This window comes from Lepidochelys kempii, chromosome 5, assembly GCF_965140265.1.
Source record: "Lepidochelys kempii isolate rLepKem1 chromosome 5, rLepKem1.hap2, whole genome shotgun sequence".
In the NCBI taxonomy this organism is placed as follows: Eukaryota; Metazoa; Chordata; order Testudines; family Cheloniidae; genus Lepidochelys; species Lepidochelys kempii.
The window spans coordinates 52,374,385-52,395,437 of record NC_133260.1 but is presented as its reverse complement, the minus strand read 5'-3'; the positions used below and the strand labels follow the sequence as shown (position 1 = coordinate 52,395,437).

The window sequence follows — 21,053 nt, the reverse complement described above, 5'->3', positions numbered from 1 at the left end:
ACGAGCTTCCCCTACAGAGTGTGTATTTTGTGCTTGTCCTAGCCCATTTTCTCTCTAATCAAAAAGTAAACAGTTAACTTAAAAAGCTGCTTTGAGACATGTCTGCTTTAGTAACATACATTTTGCTTTATTTTGTTTTAAACCTTTTTCTAGTTATAAAAATACAGTATTATAGGCCTTTTAAAACTGAGTTTTCTCAGTTCAAATTTAAGATTGCTTGATATTTTAGTTGCTAATTCAGGGCCCCATTCAACTTCAAATCAATGACAGTGTTTCCATTCTCTGTCGTCGGAAGTTTGATCTGGTCCACAGGCTGTAGGCTAAAGGGATACTGTTAAGATTGGCAGGCATAACATTGCTTTCTTCCTTATAAATGTCAATCTTTTAAAAAACGTCTTATTGCTAAGTTTATTTTGTTATGGTTTTGTTGTTATGAGGGTTTTTCCTTACGTTTTGTTTTTGTTTTTTACTGTCAGTTACCCAAAATGCGGAATAAATCAGTATGGAAAAACCCAGACCCTTAGTTGAATGACAGTATTGCAATGTATCTCAACTACTCCTGCCATTCTGGTCTTCTGAACCAGCGGGGGATTTAAATTAACGAGATTGCTGGTGCCAGTTCTTGGAGAACAGGATTCTTGTATAACTCAGTCCCCTGATGGTTCACAAAACAGGATTGGCAACAAAAGCACAGGATGGTTTTCTTAGTAGTGTTGTCCTAATTAGCAGCTGGGATATTAAGATTACAGTAGATCTAGATTTAAATGACTCTTAAGACGTTTGGTTTAATATCAGTAACATTTTAAAAGGCTTTTAAAATTTATGAAAGTATTTGAGGGATGGAGAGTTGTTGGACATAATTGGGGGATGGAAAAGGTAGGCATTTGGGCCCTGTTGACCGTGGCACTATGGCCCAGACTTTCAGAAATGGATGCCTGAAGTTAGGCTCCCAAGTCCATATTTAAGCACCTAAATAAGTGACCTGATTTTCAAAAGTATTGCTCATCCAGCAGCTGCCACTGAAGTCAAAGCTACACCTCCATGAGCTCCTGGGGTATTCAGTACAAAGTGATTTACCTCTGTCAAGCATCCCACAACACTTTGCAAAGCTGAAGTCAGCTCTGGAATTAGAAAATAGGAAACTTCTCAAAGCAAAGGAGCATGAATATTTTGTACCAAGTACAAATAGATCATCGACACTTGGAATGTAGTATTCAAAATGAGCTATGGGAAAGTGTAGGGAGGTACCAGTGACAAAGCTGGCACAAACTAGTGGGTTAAGCTTAAACATTAAGTGACATATAGGGAGCCTTTAGCTTCTAAACAAACACAATATAAATAGAAGTGAGTTTGAGGGCATATCTCTGAAGATCTTTTTCTACCTTTTTAAAAGAAATAATTTTATAACCTAATGGATGAACTGCTGGGAATCAGTGAAAATGGTGATATAAGACTTGGTATCTCTATGTATGTCAGGAATTTCCTGTTTTTTTTAAACCATAATAGAACATAATAATTTGTAAATATTTGTTATCAGATTGTATGTTTTCAAACTACTCATATTTTTCAGCATTTCAGGGATAGGTGGAAAGGAAAGACATTTCTTAAGAGATATTATGATATAGTATTTAACCATTGACTTTTGCATTATTAATGACTAAAAGCCAAGATCAAAAAAAGTATACTACCTTTATTATTGAAGCAGGGCTTAGCAAATGGTTGGGGATCTTGGGGTATTGCCTTGACAATATCAAAGACTAAAACTATTATTTTTGTTCTTGTTATAAACAATTAGACATGCTAATATCACATACAAACAATTATTTTATTAGTTGTCCTGTGGAAGAATTTTTGTCAGGAAAATGTTGTTCTTTATAGTAATTTCCATCTTAAATTTTTATTTAAGAAGCAAAACATCTAGCAATCCAAGTTGCTAATGTACTCAATGCTTTTTTTGCCTCTGTCTTCACGAACAAGGTCAGCTCCCAGACTGCTGCGCTGGGCAACACAGCATGGTGAGTACGTGGCCAGCCCTCTGTGGAGAAGGAAGTGGTTTGGGACTATTTAGAAAAGCTGGACGTGCACAAGTCCATGGGGCCAGATGCGTTGCATCCGAGAGTGCTAAAGGAGTTGGCGGTTGTGATTGTAGAGCCATTGGCCATTATCTTTGAAAACTCATGGCGATCGGGGGAAGTCCCGGACGACTGGAAAAAGGCTAATGTAGTGCCCATCTTTAAAAAAGGGAAGAAGGAGGATCCTGGGAACTACAGGCCAGTCAGCCTCACCTCAGTCCCTGGAAAAATCATGGAGCAGGTCCTCAAAGAATCAATCCTGAAGCACTTACACGAGAGGAAAGTGATCAGGAACAGTCAGCATGGATTCACCAAGGGAAGGTCATGCCTGACTAATCTAATCGCCTTCTATGATGAGATTACTGGTTCTGTGGATGAAGGGAAAGCAGCGGATGTATTGTTTCTTGACTTTAGCAAAGCTTTTGACACAGTCTCCCACAGTATTCTTGTCAGCAAGTTAAAGAAGTATGGGCTGGTGAATGCACTATAAGGTGGGTAGAAAGTTGGCTAGAGTGTCGGGCTCAACGGGTAGTGATCAGTGCCTCCATGTCTGGATGGCAGCCGGTATCAAGTGGAGTGCCCCAAGGGTCGGTCCTGGGGCCGGTTTTGTTCAATATCTTCATAAATGATCTGGAGGATGGTGTGGATTGCACTCTCAGCAAATTTGCGGATGATACTAAACTAGGAGGAGTGGTAGATACGGTGGCAGTTAGGGATAGGATACAGAGGGACCTAGACAAATTGGAGGATTGGGCCAAAAGAAATCTGATGAGGTTCAACAAGGATAAGTGCAGGGTCCTGCACTTAGGACGGAAGAATCCAATGCAGCGGTACAGACTAGGGACCGAATGGCTAGGCAGCAGTTCTGCAGAAAAGGACCTAGGGGTGACAGTGGACGAGAAGCTGGATATGAATCAGCAGTGTGCCCTTGTTGCCAAGAAGGCCAATGGCATTTTGGGATGTATAAGTAGGGGCATAGCCAGCAGATCGAAGGACGTGATCGTTCCCCTCTATTCGACATTGGTGAGGCCTCATCTGGAGTACTGTGTCCAGTTTTGGGCCCCACACTTCAAGAAGGATGTGGATAAATTGGAGAGAGTCCAGCGAAGGGCAACAAAAATGATTAGGGGACTGGAACACATGAGTTATGAGGAGAGGCTGAGGGAGCTGGGATTGTTTAGCCTGCAGAAGAGAAGAATGAGGGGGGATTTGATGGCTGCTTTCAACTACCTGAAAGGGGGTTCCAAAGAGGATGGCTCTAGACTGTTCTCAATGGTAGCAGATGACAGAACGAGGAGTAATGGTCTCAAGTTGCAGTGGGGGAAATTTAGATTGGATATTAGGAAAAACTTTTTCACTAAGAGGGTGGTGAAACACTGGAATGCGTTACCTAGGGAGGTGGTAGAATCTCCTTCCTTAGAGGTTTTTAAGGTCAGACTTGACAAAGCCCTGGCTGGGATGATTTAACTGGGAATTGGTTCTGCTTCGAGCAGGGGGTTGGACTAGATGACCTTCTGGGGTCCCTTCCAACCCTGATATTCTATGATTCATCTGGAGTTCTGTGTCCAGTTTTGGGCTCCACACTACAAGAAGGATGTGGAAAAATTGGAAAGAGTCCAGCGAAGGGCAACAAAAATGATTAGGGGTCTGGAACACATGACTTATGAGGAGAGGCTGAGGGAACTGGATTGTTTAGTCTGCAAAAAAAGAAGAATGAGGGGGGATTTGATAGCTGCTTTCAACTACCTGAGAGGTGGTTCCAAAGAGGATGGTTCTAGACTATTCTCAGTGATAGAAGATGACAGGACAAGGAGTAATGGTCTCAAGTTGCAGTGGGGGAGGTTTAGGTTGGATATTAGGAAAAACTTTTTCACTAGGAGGGTGGTGAAACACTGGAATGCGTTACCTAGGGAGGTGGTAGAATCTCCTTCCTTAGAAATTTTTAAGGTCAGGCTTGACAAAGCCCTGGCTGGGATGATTTAATTGGGGATTGGTCCTGCTTTGAGCAGGGGGTTGGACTAGATGACCTCCTGAGGTCCCTTCCAACCCTGATATTCTATGATTCTAGGTCTTCCAGGGGATACATCAAGTCATCTAGATATTTGCCTAGTTTTACAACAGGCTACATAAAAAGCACTAGCGAACTCAGTACAAACTAAAATTTCATACCGATAATGACTTATTTAAACTGCTCTATATACTATACGCTGAAATATAAGTACAATATTTATATTCCAATTGATTTATTTTATAATTATATGGCAAACATGAGAAAGTAAGCAATTTTTCAGTAAAAGTGTGCTGTGATGGTTTTGTACTTTTATGTCTGATTTTGTAAGCAAGTAGTTTTAAGTGAGGTGAAACTTGAGGGTACACAAGACAAATCAGACTCCTTGAAGGGGTACAGTAGTCTGGAATGGTTTAGAGGATATGTCTTGTTAGGTGGCTTCACTTTTAATTTCCTTGCCTATGTGTAGATCTGCGACAGGTATATTATATGTGTAGCAACCCGTATTGTTTCACAATAAATTTTTGTGTGTATTGATTTCCTCGTTCTTGTGTGTGTGTGTTTTTAAATGCTTAATTGGAAGTTGAGGTTGGGGCTAGATGAGAGGACAAATCTATGTTTGGTTGATGTGCATCTGGTGACCAAGAATATTTTCTCACATGGCAACAGCTGCGCATTAATTCTAAGTGTTGGGGAGAATTAGATAGAACAGCATAGCTCCTGATGGAGGTTTTATGTGCACCAGGCCCTTGGCCAAAATTGGTCAGACTTGGATACCTCCTTAATAATCGACTAATCATGTTTATCTGCACCTGGCATCTATTGATACAAAACTAATCAGGTTTGTGTGCATAGCGCATAAATTTTCAGTTACAACACGAATAACAGCTAAAAATGACCCTAAGTTCAACTTTTAAAAATTTACCTTATGGACAGGATCTACTCAGGATACACCTGTCTACCAAGTTTTGTGTAAGATAAACAATGTTTTTAAGAGGTAACAGGACAGTAGGACTGTCAGAGAAAGAAAAGTTTCGGATCAGAGCCTGAATTCAGAATTCCTGTTTCAAAATTTGTGAAGAGAAACAGAACAAAAACTACATAGAAAATTCAAAGGACATAAAAACTGACGCTTTGTGAAATTTCAAATCCTTCCTCATCTACTTTTAGAGAAAAAATAGGATTTTTACATCCCATTTTAAGTCCATTTTAGAATGCAACTCTTACTATAGAGTTTCTACCAGGCACCTGCATAATAAATTACATCCAAAAATGATGTTAAAAGAATGTCAAATAGTAAAGTCAAAAATGCACCAGAGAGGAAATACCAGAAATAACGCTATTAAGGTATTTCGCTTGTTTGTTCGTTTAGTAGTTTGCTGTTTTCAATTTTATATGAACCGTAGGACTGACTATTAATATATGGTGAAATCAGAGTGCAGCTGAATAATGTAGTGTTTGAGGATAACTTCAAAAATAATATTTTTTAAATTCCATTTGAGGTTTTACTTGTTTTTTAAATCACAAAAAAAAAATCTGTTAAATAATTGTGCTTGATTTGAAAAGCCGACAACTGTTTTTCTAGAGCGAAAGAAAGAGTCAGTAATATATCTTTAAAAATGTGTTTTTGGTTACAGCAGAATTATTTTAAAAGTTCTGATAGTTGTTTTCCTATAATTTTATCCATGATTTAATGTTTTAAAAACTTTAAGTGTTTTGTATGTTTTGAAAGTGTTCTCTTTTAATGGCAAAAAAAAATGTTGCCTTCATTTGTTACATAGGTGAATTTGATGCTATTCATAGCATTGTAATTGGATTGACTTGCATAATTGGTTCATTGTGGATAATTGGTTCATTGGACGCCAAAGTTGCCCTTGCCTATTGTGAAAAATGTGTTGTGACAATGCCTGATTAGTTGATCAGTAGTATCAATTGGCAAGGATAAAAGGCATTCAGCAGCACCTAAGTTATTCCAAACTTAATTTACTATTATTATTTTAATAGCCTAAATGTTATAAAATATATTTTAAAAAGCTTTGTCAAAATCTCATCATATACAGTTTTTAAATTCCACCTGTTATCTGACTCTCTATGGATCAGATTTGTGATCCAGCAGTCTCTGAGGCGCCGGTGATGGAACAGCATGGTTCCTTCTAGGGAAACATTAGGAAGTGAGAGTTAGTCAACTGTGACATTGTGAGACCTAAACCAAGGAATGGGTTTATGATTGTTTGCTATGTGCCAGCCATCTCTCTTACTCTTTCTGTTTCGGGCATTTGGCAAAATACACTTTATGTAAGGTTTAAAAAAATTAAAAACCCAAACAGAAAACCTTTGAAATACACTGTTAAAAGTTTCTTTTTTCTTTTCTTTTTTTTTCTTTTGGTGTTATTTTTAAATGTAGACCTAGAGGTGTTTCGTTATCTAGTATTTCCTTTCCTGGTGTGATTAGTGAGCATATGGCCTAGTTATTTAACCCATGTACCTTTCCGTACATGGGGGAGTCTTTCACTGCTAGACTTGCATACTGTAACAGAGTCTGATTTCTAGTCTTCCCTTGACAACTACTGTCACTTTGACATCTTGCTTCTCTTTGGGAAGTCAATCAAATGTCTGTATCTGGAGCAGTCATTTTCATGTTGCTTTATGGATCAAGTACCAGAAGGGAGTGGAAATCATAAACAGCTTTCACCCTCAGTTTCATAAAATACAAAATTTCCAGTAATCTAGAATCTGTAAATTCCTGACCTTGGTTCTCTGCCTAGGTATATACTGTAGAGATGTGCTAGTCCATTAGGAGAGCTTCCTGTTAAATTCTTAGTGTTGGTTGGTTTTGTTATTTCATTGCAGCAGTGAATCAAGACATTTCAGTCATTCAGTAGTTCTCTTTTCCTCCTGAAGACTAACAGTGTATGTTAAATTGGATTTATGTGTGTGTGTGAAATATTTTTACGTTAAAGAGTATTGGGGAGGGTGACCTATATTGAACAATAGTTTTCAGATATAATGATTTATTGGGGAATAAATTGTCAAAAGTAGTAATTCTTGCTCCAATTTAGATTTGGCAATTGCTCCTCAGGACCATTTTTCTCAAAAGCCTATACCTAATTGACATATTTCTTACATGCCAAAATCCATCCCAGTTCCTTGTTTGCATTAATTCAACAAAGTTAACTTCTTATTGAAGTTTTGGAATTTAAAATTCTAGTGTCTGAGTTTCTTTGTCCATGTGAGACCAAACAAAAAAAATCAGAACACCCCACGGTAGAATCTTCGGTTGCTGTATTTTTATTCCATATTTAGCAGTGTTAAATGTCTGCTTTCTTTTATACTTTGCCTATATCTTAATGCCCATTCAATTTTTGACCTCTCTGAGACTGTTAACAAGGATGCCAATTAGAACCTTATGTGTCAGTTTTCCTGTACAGTGGAGAGATGTCCCTTCACCCCCCTGGACTAATACAATGAACTCATTTCCCATAAGCCTCCGAGTATCCATCAGATAGGATCAACTTTGAATCACTACCAACCCGGGTCAGATTGAATCTGTGATCTTGAGGCTCTGTATGCCACTAGCAATCCCATGAGCCATCTAGTTCTCCCTTTTTTCTTTTATTTTCACACTTAATCGTACCATTTAATATATAGTACACAGAAACGATAGACGCAAGACTGAAATATTGCTCTCTTTAACTATCCAAAATGTCCCTGCCAAAACAGAGATTAGTCTAGATGAAATATGCAATTTTTTTCTTGCCAGATTCTTCTCTTCCTCTTTTTCTCAACCCATTGTTGCCATTGTTCTGGAGCTCCCTCATAGCTAAGTGATACTGTACTCTTTTTTTAAATTTTTTAATTGGAAATTCTTTAACATTCTCTTTTGATTCTCAGTTGCTATAGGCAAAGATGCAACCCTGCATATTTCTTCACATGACAGACCTTGTGATGCTGTTATGCCTTCCTTCTGAACCCCTTCTAGCACTACTGAGTGCTTCAGAAAACAACTTCCCTTCCTGACACGCCAAGACCTCTGCTTTAATTTTTAATTTTGACCTGACAGGCATTCAGATTCATTGCCTGTAACTGCATTAGAATCAACATATTATTGCATATGTTTGATGAACCATAGAATTGGTTCAACTCTCATTTCCAGTTACTTGATTTTTAAATGTACTCTTTTGGGACCTAAAAAATGTTGTCAATATTCTTTGTTCTAGTTGCTCAGCAGTTCGCAGTTTAATATTGTCAAGGGTTTTTTGTATTACAGAAGCTGCCTTAGTTGGGAAGGAATGGAAGAAACTTAGAAATAGTTCCCATATTCAGAGCCAAGTAACGAAAAATGTTTTCCTCCTACTTCAAATATTTGCAAATATGGACTGAGTGTTTAATTACAACAAACTTTTTTCTACTACTTTTTAGTATGGTTTAATTAAATAACACTAAACAAAATAAACTCACTCTCTATAACATCCAGAAAGGTGTCACTATTATGTTAACCTTTCTTTGAAAATTACTCCTGGGGGAATTCTGTGCCTCTGTGCAATGCAGAATTTTGCAGAAATTAACTTAGTGCGTGCAGAATTTCCTTTCCCCCACAGAAATGGGCTGTAGTGCTTCTAGCTACCACTAGGAGCCATTGGACTCAGCTCACATATAGAAGAACCTGCTCGTGGGAGGGAGAGGGAGCTAGAGGGTTCCTGGCAGCTGCAGTTCCAAGCATGCCCTTAGGGAAGGAGAGGGTGGCACGCAGGAAACTCTGCCCAAGCCTGGCACCCAGCATCAGGCTGTTTCTCCCTCTGGATCCCTGGGCTCTGTGGGGTGAGGGGGACGGGTGTCTGGGCAAGGGAGGGCCCCGCAGCTGGGTTCTGGGAAGGGAGGGGATATGGGTATCTGGGCCGGAGGGCCCTGTGGCTGGGTTGGGCTCTGGGGGTGGGGTGTGGGCATCTGGGCTTGGGGTGGGGGCGAGGTTGGGCTCTGGGGAGGAGGGGGTTTGGGTGTATTGGCTGGGGGGGGCGCAGGTGGGCTCTGGAGGGGAGGGGTTGTGGGTGTCTGGCACAACCGGCTGGGCTCTGGAGGTGGGAAGGGGGAAGAAGAAACATGAACTGGGTTGTCATAGGGGTTTCTTTAACTCTCTACTCATCAAAGGATGGATACCAGTAGTATATGGATAGCCTTCCTGAAAAGATTAACATATCAGCTGCACTTTGTATTATAAACTAAAATTTCAAGGTATAGTAGACAATTCTTTAAATAGAAAGTGGTTGTTATTTGTAGTTCCTTAATAAAATTAAGTGAGCTGTAGCTCATGAAAGCTTATGCTCAAATAAATTTGTTAGTCTCTAAGGTGCCACAAGTACTCCTTTTCTTTTTGCGAATACAGACTAACACGGCTGCTACTCTGAAACCTTAATAAAATTTGTAGTATTTGAGGTCTCTTAGTTCCTTTTTACCAAATACTTCACTACTTAGTTGTATTGTAGTGAAACTGATAAAATGTTTGCAGCAAGTGTGTGTGTGTGTGTGTGTGTGTGAGAGAGAGAGAGAGAGAGAGAAATGATGGAAAAGTATTGAAGGCAAAAATTTTCAAAATTAAGGGGCAGCTGCACGCTCCCTAACTGATAGTTGCATGTCTAACTTGACAAACAGTTACGCTTGCATAAATTTCAGCATAAACATTTAACAATATGTTAAAACTATTACATGCCTAAATAATAATATGCAGAGTTCTAAAAACTATTGAGCACTTAAATAGGAACACAGTAATAATGTGTGGGAGGGAGCGGCCATCTATTTAACCAGGCAGCTACACAGCCAACCAAGTGGGCATTGTTTGGATTACATTTTGATATTTAGAATTGGGAATTGTAAGTAACACTAGTCTAGAAGTCTGGAAAAACACTTTAATACTGTTTTCCAGCTATGTATATTTGCTAGCATATATTCAAATAATATAAACACAGAATATTTTATAAAGTAGATGAAGAGACCAAAGATTGTGATGAGAAAGTGTCTATTTATATTTTAATATTGCAGTTGCCTTAGACAACAGAATAACTGAGGCCTTATGTCGAAAGACAATGAAGAGAAGATGAAAGTATGGTTCCCTATATTGTTTTAATATAAATAAATAAATTAAAATAGCCTGTGGCATAGCATAGTCTGTGAAATTCTTATACTCTTTATAAAAAATACTAGATCCAAAAATAACAAAAATTTTAAAGTAGAGACATAAAAATCTTTAATTCCGTGAATAAGAATTGTAGATTGTAGACTGGCACCACTACAGATGTAGAATTAAGGGTGTTTTGATGGGATGTTTGTTCGAGTGTGATGGCTGACACAGCTGTGTTTAATGAGGCCATATGAAGACGGTGCTTTCTATAAGCTGTTGATTACTTGCTGTATATTGTATTTAATATAACTTAATTGACTTTTTTAATGTATGGGTTGATGCACCTTGAGCATCCTTAACTGTTACACAGTGAGATGTATTTCTGTTAGGATATTATATTTACAGTTTGTTGTTGTCAGCATATGCTTATATTATGGCAGCAATTGTAATGGTTTCCTGAAAGGTTAGAATAAATTTATGTTTAGGTTTAACCAGTTGACAAAGATATTAGATGCCTTCAGACACTTCAGAAAAAATCTTGATAGCTGCCCTCTATGGATATGACTCTAAAAGGCAAAGATTTATAAAAGATCAAACCACTGACCATTTATTTCTCTATTTTTAAATTATTACAATTCTAATACCGTAGATCTTCACCTATATAAATTCTACTAACTTCCTGTCTAATTCCTTCATTGCAGCTTCAAATGTTCTGATTAGATAGCACTTCAGTCAATCTTATTCTAGAGAGAAGAACTGTTTGTCTGCGGAGTCTTTGACTGTTACTTTCACTCCAACTCCAAATACAGGAAACAAACTGACTCTGTTGTTTCCTGAGAATGCAAACTAACCCCCAAACAATGTAAACTATCTGCCTCTTAACTAAATTCCACTGTGTCCAAAACTCCATTGTGCCATACTGAGATACAACATACATGTACAATTCACAATCGCAGGTTAACTTGCTCTTGTCTTCCAGCAAGGATGAATGATGCTAACAAGACAGAAACCCTGATACTCAGAAAGTAAAAGCATTAAAAAAAAAATCTTATAGACAGAGCATGTCCTCAAGCAAGATCAAAGAAAAAATCCAAAATATAAAAAAGAAAGAGAGTGCATCTCATCCTCTGTCATCATCAGCAGAAAGAGAAGTCTCAGAATCAGATCTAGATGGCTCTAAGGAAGAAATTCAAGAAAGATCATTCCCCCCAAGGTGTATGTGTTTGTTTTTTGAAACAATGGTTGAGTTATTTTAGTACCCTGGATGTTCATCCTCATATGCATTACAGGAAAAAAAGAGAATAAATAAATGACAAAGTATTTTCCATTCAGCACTAATAAACAAGCTTATGTCCCTCTCCAGGCAGATTTGGAAGCTCTTATCCAAGCAGAATAGAAATGCCTCAACAGATCCAGAAGATTTAACAGACCAAAATTCTTCATGATACAAACAAACAAGACTGATTGTGTACCATTTTGAGCAGTGACCTCTTTAGTTAACTGTGATACAATCTGATGGTGAATTCCTATCCTAAATATCAGCTAACACAAAGATAGCACAAGAATTACTACTCCTTACAAAAGAATTACTTAATCTCAGTCATCATTTCCAACATGTTACTCGAAGTCAATCTTACTCTAGATAGATGAATTCATGGAAAATAGCTCTTCGAAAGATAAGGGATGGCATTTTTATTACAAAACACTTCATTAGTTTACTCCTTTATTTGATTTCTCCCTATGTACTTAGTTTCACAGGTCATTCTATTATAGCCAGTGCCATTTTAGGAGGCCCCTTAACCCAGGAGATTGGAGGCCCTGACTCCCAATCTAAGCAATAACTGATAGCTTTTAAATACTCTAGTGGAGAATTGTGAACTCTTAGGTATGGTGAGGAAGAAGTGGAGAAACAAGCCTTGTTTTCTAAATAATGAAACAAAACAAAAAGGAAATATAGACCTAAATAAATTTTTGGGGCGTTCTATTCATTCACATAATTAAGGAGGACTTCAGTTAGGAGTGGAGGATTGAATAGATATTAAAGGAGAGGTAAACTCAGAGAACATTCCAGCTTATTCCTTATGAACACCAAGCCCAATGTACAGTGCAAGGCTCACCATGTCTAAGAACTCAGAGTAGTTAGGTGAAAGGCATTTTGACCAAGAATGAATGTACCTGAGACAGGTAGAAAAAGGAAATGGCCGTTCAAAGATCCTTGATTGAACTAAAACGATGGATCTCAAAGAGGAATATTTTTATATTCCCATCAAGATCTGCCACCGGAGATTGCTCAGATTTGCTTACTGTGCCAGTGTCATTTCCATTACTCAGCTCTCCCATTTGCCATGGCCACATCTCCATGAATTTTTACAAAGTTCTCACTAGTTCTAATTACTGCCATATTAGAGAGGAGAGTACACACCTATCCATTCTTCAGTCATCACATTATAGTCACTCTGTAACAGAGAGGGCGTTTTGAAGACATCAAGACAATCATGCACTTACTTCCTTCAGTCGTGCAGGTACTTGTACTTGCTAAATATAGAAACAGATATGATTCAAGGATATCAATGTAAATTTAGATGCAGGCATAGGAAGAGATTTCCTCTCAGCAGAGATTTTTTTGGGTATATTTTATTAATTATTTAAGAAATTTTATCAACAAGTACTTTTATTGCCAAGAAGTCACTTTCAACATTATAACTAATAGGCATAGACATATGCAATAAAATAAAACATAGATTTTCATAGGACCAGTTTTATAAAGATAAAATAGTATTCTACAAATAGGAAATAGGAGAAACACTAAATTGTTCTTGCTTTTCCAATTCATATATATATATATATATACACTAATAGTTAAATGGTCTTTGTGCCTTTTAAGTCAACATGATATAATTTCATGTAATCAAAATAATGTGTATTTGTCATGTTACATACAGAATAAAAACTATGAACTAGCACAGATTGTCTAGCATTTCTTTAACAGAAGACTAGGAAAAATAAATTCAAACAGTACAAAAAGGAAGTGAAAGTTACCATAGTTCTTTATAAGCAGTCTGAGGATCAGTTTAATTAAGTTCCTTCAGTGGCAAAATTATAAATGTTATAAGCCATAAAGGAGAGCACTAAAGTGGCTGCTACCCGTGATATAAAATTCTCATATATGTTAATGAGTTTTGAACTCCTCTCCCATCACTCTAAAATTGCTGATGAAAGACACATTGGTCTCATGGATCAAGATACTCATGATAATACTATTTCCTTTTCCCTCTTCCCCTGCCTCCCTCCAAATCTGGGGAAAGCCAGGATAGGAAGGATAGTCAAGTAGTTAAGGTACTAGGGAAATCTGGGCTCTACTTCCAGCTCTGCCACAGATTTCCTGTGTCACGATGGGCAAGTCACTTAATTTCTCTGTGCTTCAGTTCCCCATCTGTAAATTGCAGATAATGGTACTTCTTTTCCTGTGATAATGAACTGTATAGGTTTAGGAAAAGGAACTGCACATCTTCGTAGACAGCTCAATGAGGACCTCAGCTCAATGTGCAGCTTTGATTCAAAAAGCAAATGAAGTTAGGATGCATAAGTAATGGGATGGAGAGCAATATGGAAAATATTATAAAGCCATCTGGAATACTGTGTGCAGTCCTAATCACCCATCTCAAAAAAGGAGATTGCAGAACTATAGGGGATTTAGAGAAGATGGAAAAACTCTCATTTGAAGAGAGATTGAAAAGATTGGGATTGTTTACTTTAGAAAGGAGATAAATAAGAGCAAATACAATAGACGCATATAAGATAAGGAATGGTATTCGCTCTACAGTCTAACAGTTAAACAAGAGGACAGTAAATGAAATTAAAAGGTGGCAAATTCAAAACTGACAAAAGGAAATATTTTTCACACAACGTATTATAGATTGTGGAATATATTGCTATAGGAAGTTTTGTTGAGACTAAAAATTGATTGTCCAGGAATATCCAGAGTTATAATTACAGCTATCAAAAGTTTTAAAAGGGATATTAAACCTACTTTTTCAGGTTTTGAAGCACAGGTGGGCAAACTATGGCCCACGGGCTGCATCCGGCCCATCAGCCCTCATGCTCCCGCCAGGCTTGCCCCACTCTGTGCGTGCTGCGGCTCCTGGGAAGCAACTGGCATGTGCCCTCTCCGGCTCCTATGCATGGGGTAGTCAGAAGGCTCTGCACACTGCCAGGAACTGCAGCCAATGGGAGCTGCAGGGGCGGTGCCTGCTGACCAGGCAGCATGCAGAGCCGCCTGGCTACGCTTCCATGTAGGAGCCGGTGGGGGGACATGCTGCTGCTTCCGGGAGCTGCTTGAGGTAGGCGCCGACTAGAGCCTGCACCCCTGAGCCCTCCCCCATGCTCCAACCCCCTGCCTCAGACCTGAACCCCCTCCCGCCCACCAAACCCTTGGATCCCAACCTGGAGCCCCTCCTGCACCCCAAACCCCTCATCCCCAGCCCCTCCCAGAGCCCACACCCACAGCTGGGGCCCTCATTCTCTCCCACACCCCACACCCTGCCCCAGCCCTCATCCCCAGCCTGTAGCCCCCAAACCCCTCATCCCCAGCCCTACCACAGAGCCCCCACCCCCTAACCCCCTGTCTCAGCCCTCAGCTCCCTCCTGCACCCTGAACTTCTCATTTCTGGCCCCACCCCAGAGCCCTCACCCCTAGCCGGAGCCCTCACCCACTTCCGCATTCCCTACCCCAATTTCGTGAGCATTCATGGCCTGCCATACAGTTTCCATACCCAGATGTGGACCGCAGGCAAAAAAGTTTGCCCACCACTGGTTTAAACCAATCTCTAATTATTAGAGATTAGGATGAAAGCTAATGTGGGGAGCATATTATACCACATCTGCCTTTGTGTGCTTCTTACAGCTTACTCTGAAGATACTGGCCCCTGTATCAGGATACTGAATTAGATGGATATCACATTTAATCCAGTATGGTAATTCCCGTGTACCATAATAGTGCAAAGAGGATGGAGCAGGCCCAGAGATCTGGCCAGTCTCTTCCATTTTGGGGCTATATTGTCATCTTTGTAGTCTTTGTTTTATAAATCAGTGATAATGTTTAAAATGTAGGATCTCTGGGCCCACATGTTGAAATAATTAAAGGAGAGTCCACTAGGGAGTCAATTGGAGAGTCCTGCCACCGTGTGATGTAGGCAGAGCCTTTGGAGTTGATTTAGGAATAATCGTGAGGAAGGCAGCAAAGGGAGAAATGCGGAAGGATTAGATGCCAAAGGAAAAATCTAAGTTTTTAGATTTGAATCTAAAATCAGATTATTCGCCTACAAATACGGACACAACATCTAATAGCATTTAAGTGCCTCCAAGAAATGACATCTTTATCTCTTCTTTCTATTTGTCTCTGATTATCTTTTATTTTTTATACTTTCTGCTTTGTCAAATAATTTGCTCTTTTCTATCACTCCTGCACTTCTCAGTGTCTCAGCTGGCTTTTCTTGAGTTAGCAACTCTCGTCTGTGACTGATGAAAGATACTATTTTGGCAAAATGGCTTTTTTTATATCTGTCTCTCCCTTGTTGCTTTCTCCTTGTCTTCTGTTTTAGCTCCTGTTCTGAATCTTCTGTTTTGTCCTCTTGTTTCTCTCTCCCCTCCTACTTTTTGTATACTCCTTCCCCCATTCCCTTATTCCTACCCCTCAGTCAGCTATATCAGGGACTCTCAAACTTCATTGCACTGTCACCCCTTTCTGACAACAAAAATTACAACAGAGGGGGGACAGAAGCCTGAGCCCACCCAAGGCCCACTGCCCAGGGTTTGTGTGGGGGAAGACAAAGCCCGAGTCCCACCACCTTGGGCACCTCACACTTTGACCCCAGCCCTGGGTCCCAGCAAGTCTAATGCCAGCCACGGTGACCCCATTAAAATGGAGTTATGACCCACTCTGGGGTTCCTACCTACAGTTTGAGAACCACTAGCTATATCCTTCCAAGTAGTTCCCTCAATCCTGCCCTTCAGTATATCACCCACAGTCTGTCATCTCTCTATTCCTTACATGCATACCACTCACCCCCTATCCCATACAACCCATTTGAACGATCTAATTTACATATGTGTAAGACAATATATTAACTGCTTTGCTGCTTGGTCCATTTTACAGTATTAGAACATTATTATTATTATTTTAACTGCTCTGCTGAGTGGTCAATTTTACAGTATTAGAACATTATTATTATTTTACAGTATTGAAAATGTCCATTTTGCAGAAGTATCAAATTGTTTCATTATAATACAAACAGGAGTCTCTTTGATCTATAAAATAAGATAAGAAGTCTCAGTGTGTACTAAGTAGCAGCTGCCCTTAGGTTTTTTTGTTTTATTTTTACATAATAAAACATTATGTCATAATCTGACATTGCATTATGCCCTAATACTACTGAGATATCATGAAATAATGTAAAATGAAAATAGATCTTTAAAAAAAAATCAAAATGATAATTTCATGAAAATATTTGTTCTTACTCAAATTTGGAATGGAAAGAGATGTCAAAAAGTTGAAATTTCCCACAAAACAGAAATTCTGACTTTTGTCCATCTCTAATAAATAGCACCAAAAATCCAGCAAGGTATATTATTTATATAACACACACAAGGGACACAACTGCTTTCTAATTAAATTCAAAATATGGGTTTCAAATAGAAAACCTTGACAGTGAAAGTATAACAGTAACTTATGGAGAATTAGTTTTTAGTCTAACATTCATCCATAATATGTGAATTTTATGTGAGACTTATTTATTCTGTTAATAAACATTTTCAAAATATGTTTCTCAAGACCTTTAATTTTCAAACAGTCTCTGTGTAACTAATATTGAAAAATATGGTGGTCACCGGTCAGTGTACAGTGTTTACAGTAACTTGTGATGAAGAGGGTAGGATAAAAGGAGTCCTCTGAAGTCCCTATGAGAGTTAGCAGCAACAGAAGCAGCAGCAGGTGCATTCTGGAGTGCTTCCTTCTGCTTCCTTCTTTTTGCACCCAGACAGTGAATGAGATTCTAATTTTAGATGCAGAGTGTGCAATACTGTGTATCTTCAAGAGAATAAAAAAGCACTACTTAGTAGTGGAGTTTTCAAGATAAGTGGGAATGCAAATTTTATATTAGGATCTAACATTAAAACTATTGTTAACACTAACACAGCATGCACGTTTACTTGCGTTTTGAGAGTAAGATTTCTGAGCCTGCTGCTGAACATTTGTCTCCGTCCAAAAGGGGGATTATACTTATTCATACATATCCTTGTTGATAACATCAAATGTTTCTTGCATCATGCATATTTAATGTAGAAACAGTATTGTTTTTTTCTTGTTTTAGTGAGGATACTCATCTGTGCCAAATAGTTTACAACTGCAGAAAATATTGTGCAGTGAACTATATTTTCTAAGGATAAAAGTTATAAAGCAATTTTAAATTATTCTCATTTTTACACATTTAGATGCTTAGAGAGTAGTTTATTGGAGGAGGTTAATTTTCCAGTGATTTTACGTACAATATTTGATAGTGGTGGTAGCCTAACTTATTGAATTATTAATGATTGAGGGGTTGTGTATGCTCAGAGCTGAAGCAGGCTTGTGCACATACTACAAGATTTTCTTGTGTTCAGAACTGAAACTGAGAGAAACTGTTGAGGGGCTCTGCTACAGGAGCATGGTCATTTAATATTAGCGTGGGATTAATTTTTAATGCCCACTTGAAAAAAATAAAATTTCAAGTTTTGTTGAGCCACAATATTTCATTTAACCCCTTCAGTGATCTGTGATATTATTTGTTCCACTAGCTCTGGGGCTTCTTAAAGTATATCATACAGCTGAAACATGGTAATTAAAAAAAGACCTTCCATGACACATTTATGCGTTAAGCATTAGTGCACCAAATCTTGGCTTCATTGTCACAAGAGCAGATTCCTGCATCATTTGATCATTAGCTTTCAAATGTCAATGTACAGTTTAAAAATATTTGTATTTTAAAACATCCCTTTGTATTTTATAAAATATAATATAGACCGAGACTCATAATTTTGATCAATAGATGGAATGTTTTCATGTCTCTTTAAGATAATTTACATGCACAGAGTCAGCATTTAACTACAGGGTAATTATTAGTGTAGTAGTAGACATTACCTTTGACTGAGTGGAGAGCTGTTAAAATAAGAGAGCAAATGTTTCTCTGTGGAAATGTGTTCAATTATGTTTATTTTATCTTTTATGGGACATTTCCTCCCAGTATGAAATATTGATTCACAGTGATTTTACTGAAGAGATTTTTGTTATTGTTCATAGACCTTGACTACTTTTATTTCACATGAATTTTAGGATAGTTTTTATAAAAAAAACAAGGACAGGTATAATTCTATGTACTTTCTGTGATCATTAATAAAGGATTTTGAGTATTTTTAAGATATAAGTAATATTTTACATATTATTGATCTGTTATTTAGGTTTGCAATTGAAAGGTAAAAGAGATGAGCTTTCCTACATATCCTTTAGGCAACATTAACCTCTTTATTGCTGGGATTTCAACCCACTGGCCATTAGTCTTTCTCCAAAGTGTTAAAGTTTTATTCCTCCATGGATCTGTCATAAGAATGTATTGTGAATAATGGAACCTGAATATTTTTTTTACCTACTCCCTTCAGTTAAAATGGAAAACTTCGCCCTTCTATATATACAATTTTTATATGTCAAGAAAATAGTTGTCCTAAAATTCCCACTCCCTTAAACTGCATAGCAATCATCACACTGATGTGACAGTCAGATTTCATTTCTTAAGATGGTAGATGTAATACAGCATCAGGATTTGCAAATCTATTGTCTAGCATACATGCCATCTGTTTTGTTCCATAAAAAGGTACAATTTGCTCCTGTGGATACTTGCAACTTAACAGAATTACTTTTTAAACAGTCCAAGAAAAAAGCGGAAACAAGCTCCCCTACTTAAATATTATCATAGTAAATAAGCTAGTGTAGTTTCAGTATAATTAGATTTCAAGTATATTTTTACCATACAATATGGTAGTATAGTTTTTTATGGTATTTTTTCTTTAAATAAAGACATATTTCTGATAGATCTCCCAGTTTTTACAGTGGGCTCCAGCCTAAAGCAGTAGGCAGATCACATGACACAAAGTGTCAATACAAAATACTTTAACAGGTATAACACAGTTATTATGTTGTCTTGCTTTATCAACTGAACTGTGTGATACACATTTGGAAAATTGTAATAATACTATTTTATGAGATTGTAGAGGGTGGTCATAATTAAATAGGATTTGATTTATACAGAATTTAACTTTTTATACATTAGCAATGCCATGCCCAAACTATTTTAAGATGCTACAGCCAGGCTCCTGGGTAACTTATATACAGTTCATGGTTTCAATGATAAATAGTAAGTGGGAGGAAAGGAAAAAAGGCATTGTGAATCAGATTAACAGGTATGTTAACACTGTAATTGGATTAGACTGCATTTCCGATGAACAACTTTTAATTAAATATATTGGCAGCAGCTGTAGTTATATTTCTGTTTAACAAAAGTTGTCTAAGAGGGGAGACAGTATAATTCAGTGGATGGGACATTGAAAGAGTCTGCCATTGACCTGCTGTATGGCTTTGGGTCTGGTTATAGCATCTTTCTGTGCCTCAGTTTCCCCATCTGTACAATGGTGGATATAGTACTTGCCTCCATTGTAAAGCACTTGGAAATCTACAGATTTAAAAGCACTAGACAGGAGCTAAATATTAACATTAAGTAGAAATATTGGTGAAAAGAGTTCCAGTGTGAGTGTAAGCTTGCAATAAAGATAGCTCTTTTCAGTTGAGATTGTATCCAAGTAAATGGGAGAAAATGTTCATTTGAGTCTCGTTTGTAAAATTAAAACCAAAAGCACCAGATTCAGTACTTAATTGTTTCAGTATATCTCTTCTCTTCCTTTTATGTAATATCTGAGCCAGGTTTTTACATACATATTTTTGAGCCAGATTCTTAGCTAATATAAATTGCCATAGTTCCGTCAGTCAATGGAGCTACACTCATTTACACAATTTAAGAATCTTACGGTGTATATTTAAGAATTATTGTTAGTTGTTCTGGACATGTAATTACATGACTGTGTAGAACAGACTTTCTTGTGGAGCATCATTGTATGTGACCACAGTCACAAATGTATTAACCAAGTACTTTCTAGCATTTCAGAAGTATGGAATGTAGGAAGGAGTGCCAAGGAATATAGGAAGGAGTGCGAAATTGCACATTTTGATGCAAGAATTATTATGAAAGATGCTATTGATATTTCCTTCTAAAATACAGTTTTTCCTGTTTGCTACTCGCAAACTAAAATACACAACCATAGGACTATTAAAATAATGTATTATTTATATTTTCATGGATTAGGAATAATCATGTAACTTAAGTAGTGAAATCCTACATCAGTTATGGTTGGTTCTCACTAACAAGAGAAAACTGTATAAGTTTCTGTATTGTTCATATTCATTAGACTCAGTTCTTTTTAGATACCTCTTGATCTTTAATAGTTTTTATTTTCACTTGAACTCAGTAATTGAATAGTGTGGAATAATAAGACTGGGTAAAAAATTAGTTGGACTTTGGAGAACATATTGCATGTGGATGACTAACATTTTTATACTAACATTTTTACCTATAATTTTCTTCAAGATTTTTTGTTCCATAAATTTGATGTACATAGTAGTGCTGGGCAAATCTTGCACAACAGGCCTGAGTTCCAGCCCACTGAATTCAATGGAAAGATCCTCATTGCCTTGAGCAAGCTTAGGATGAGGCCTTGGATTGGT

General features: G+C 37.7%; 1 protein-coding gene across 9 annotated transcripts in view; it reads left to right on the top strand.

Annotated features, from left to right (window-relative positions):
- SSBP2 (single stranded DNA binding protein 2) overlaps positions 1–21,053 on the top strand; it is a 273,747-nt gene that overhangs the window by 104,627 nt on the left and 148,067 nt on the right. For 2 of the 9 annotated variants that reach the window (XM_073344393.1, XM_073344391.1), the window contains one exon: positions 1,978–5,094. The exons of 6 other annotated variants lie outside the window; for them this stretch is intronic. In XM_073344393.1, the coding sequence (XP_073200494.1) occupies positions 2,619–3,539 (921 nt within the window). In that variant the 5' untranslated portion in view covers positions 1,978–2,618 and the 3' untranslated portion in view covers positions 3,540–5,094. Of the gene's footprint in view, positions 1–1,977; positions 5,095–9,137; positions 10,175–21,053 lie in introns of those variants that run through there. One more of the 9 variants, XM_073344394.1, reaches the window with a different exon arrangement.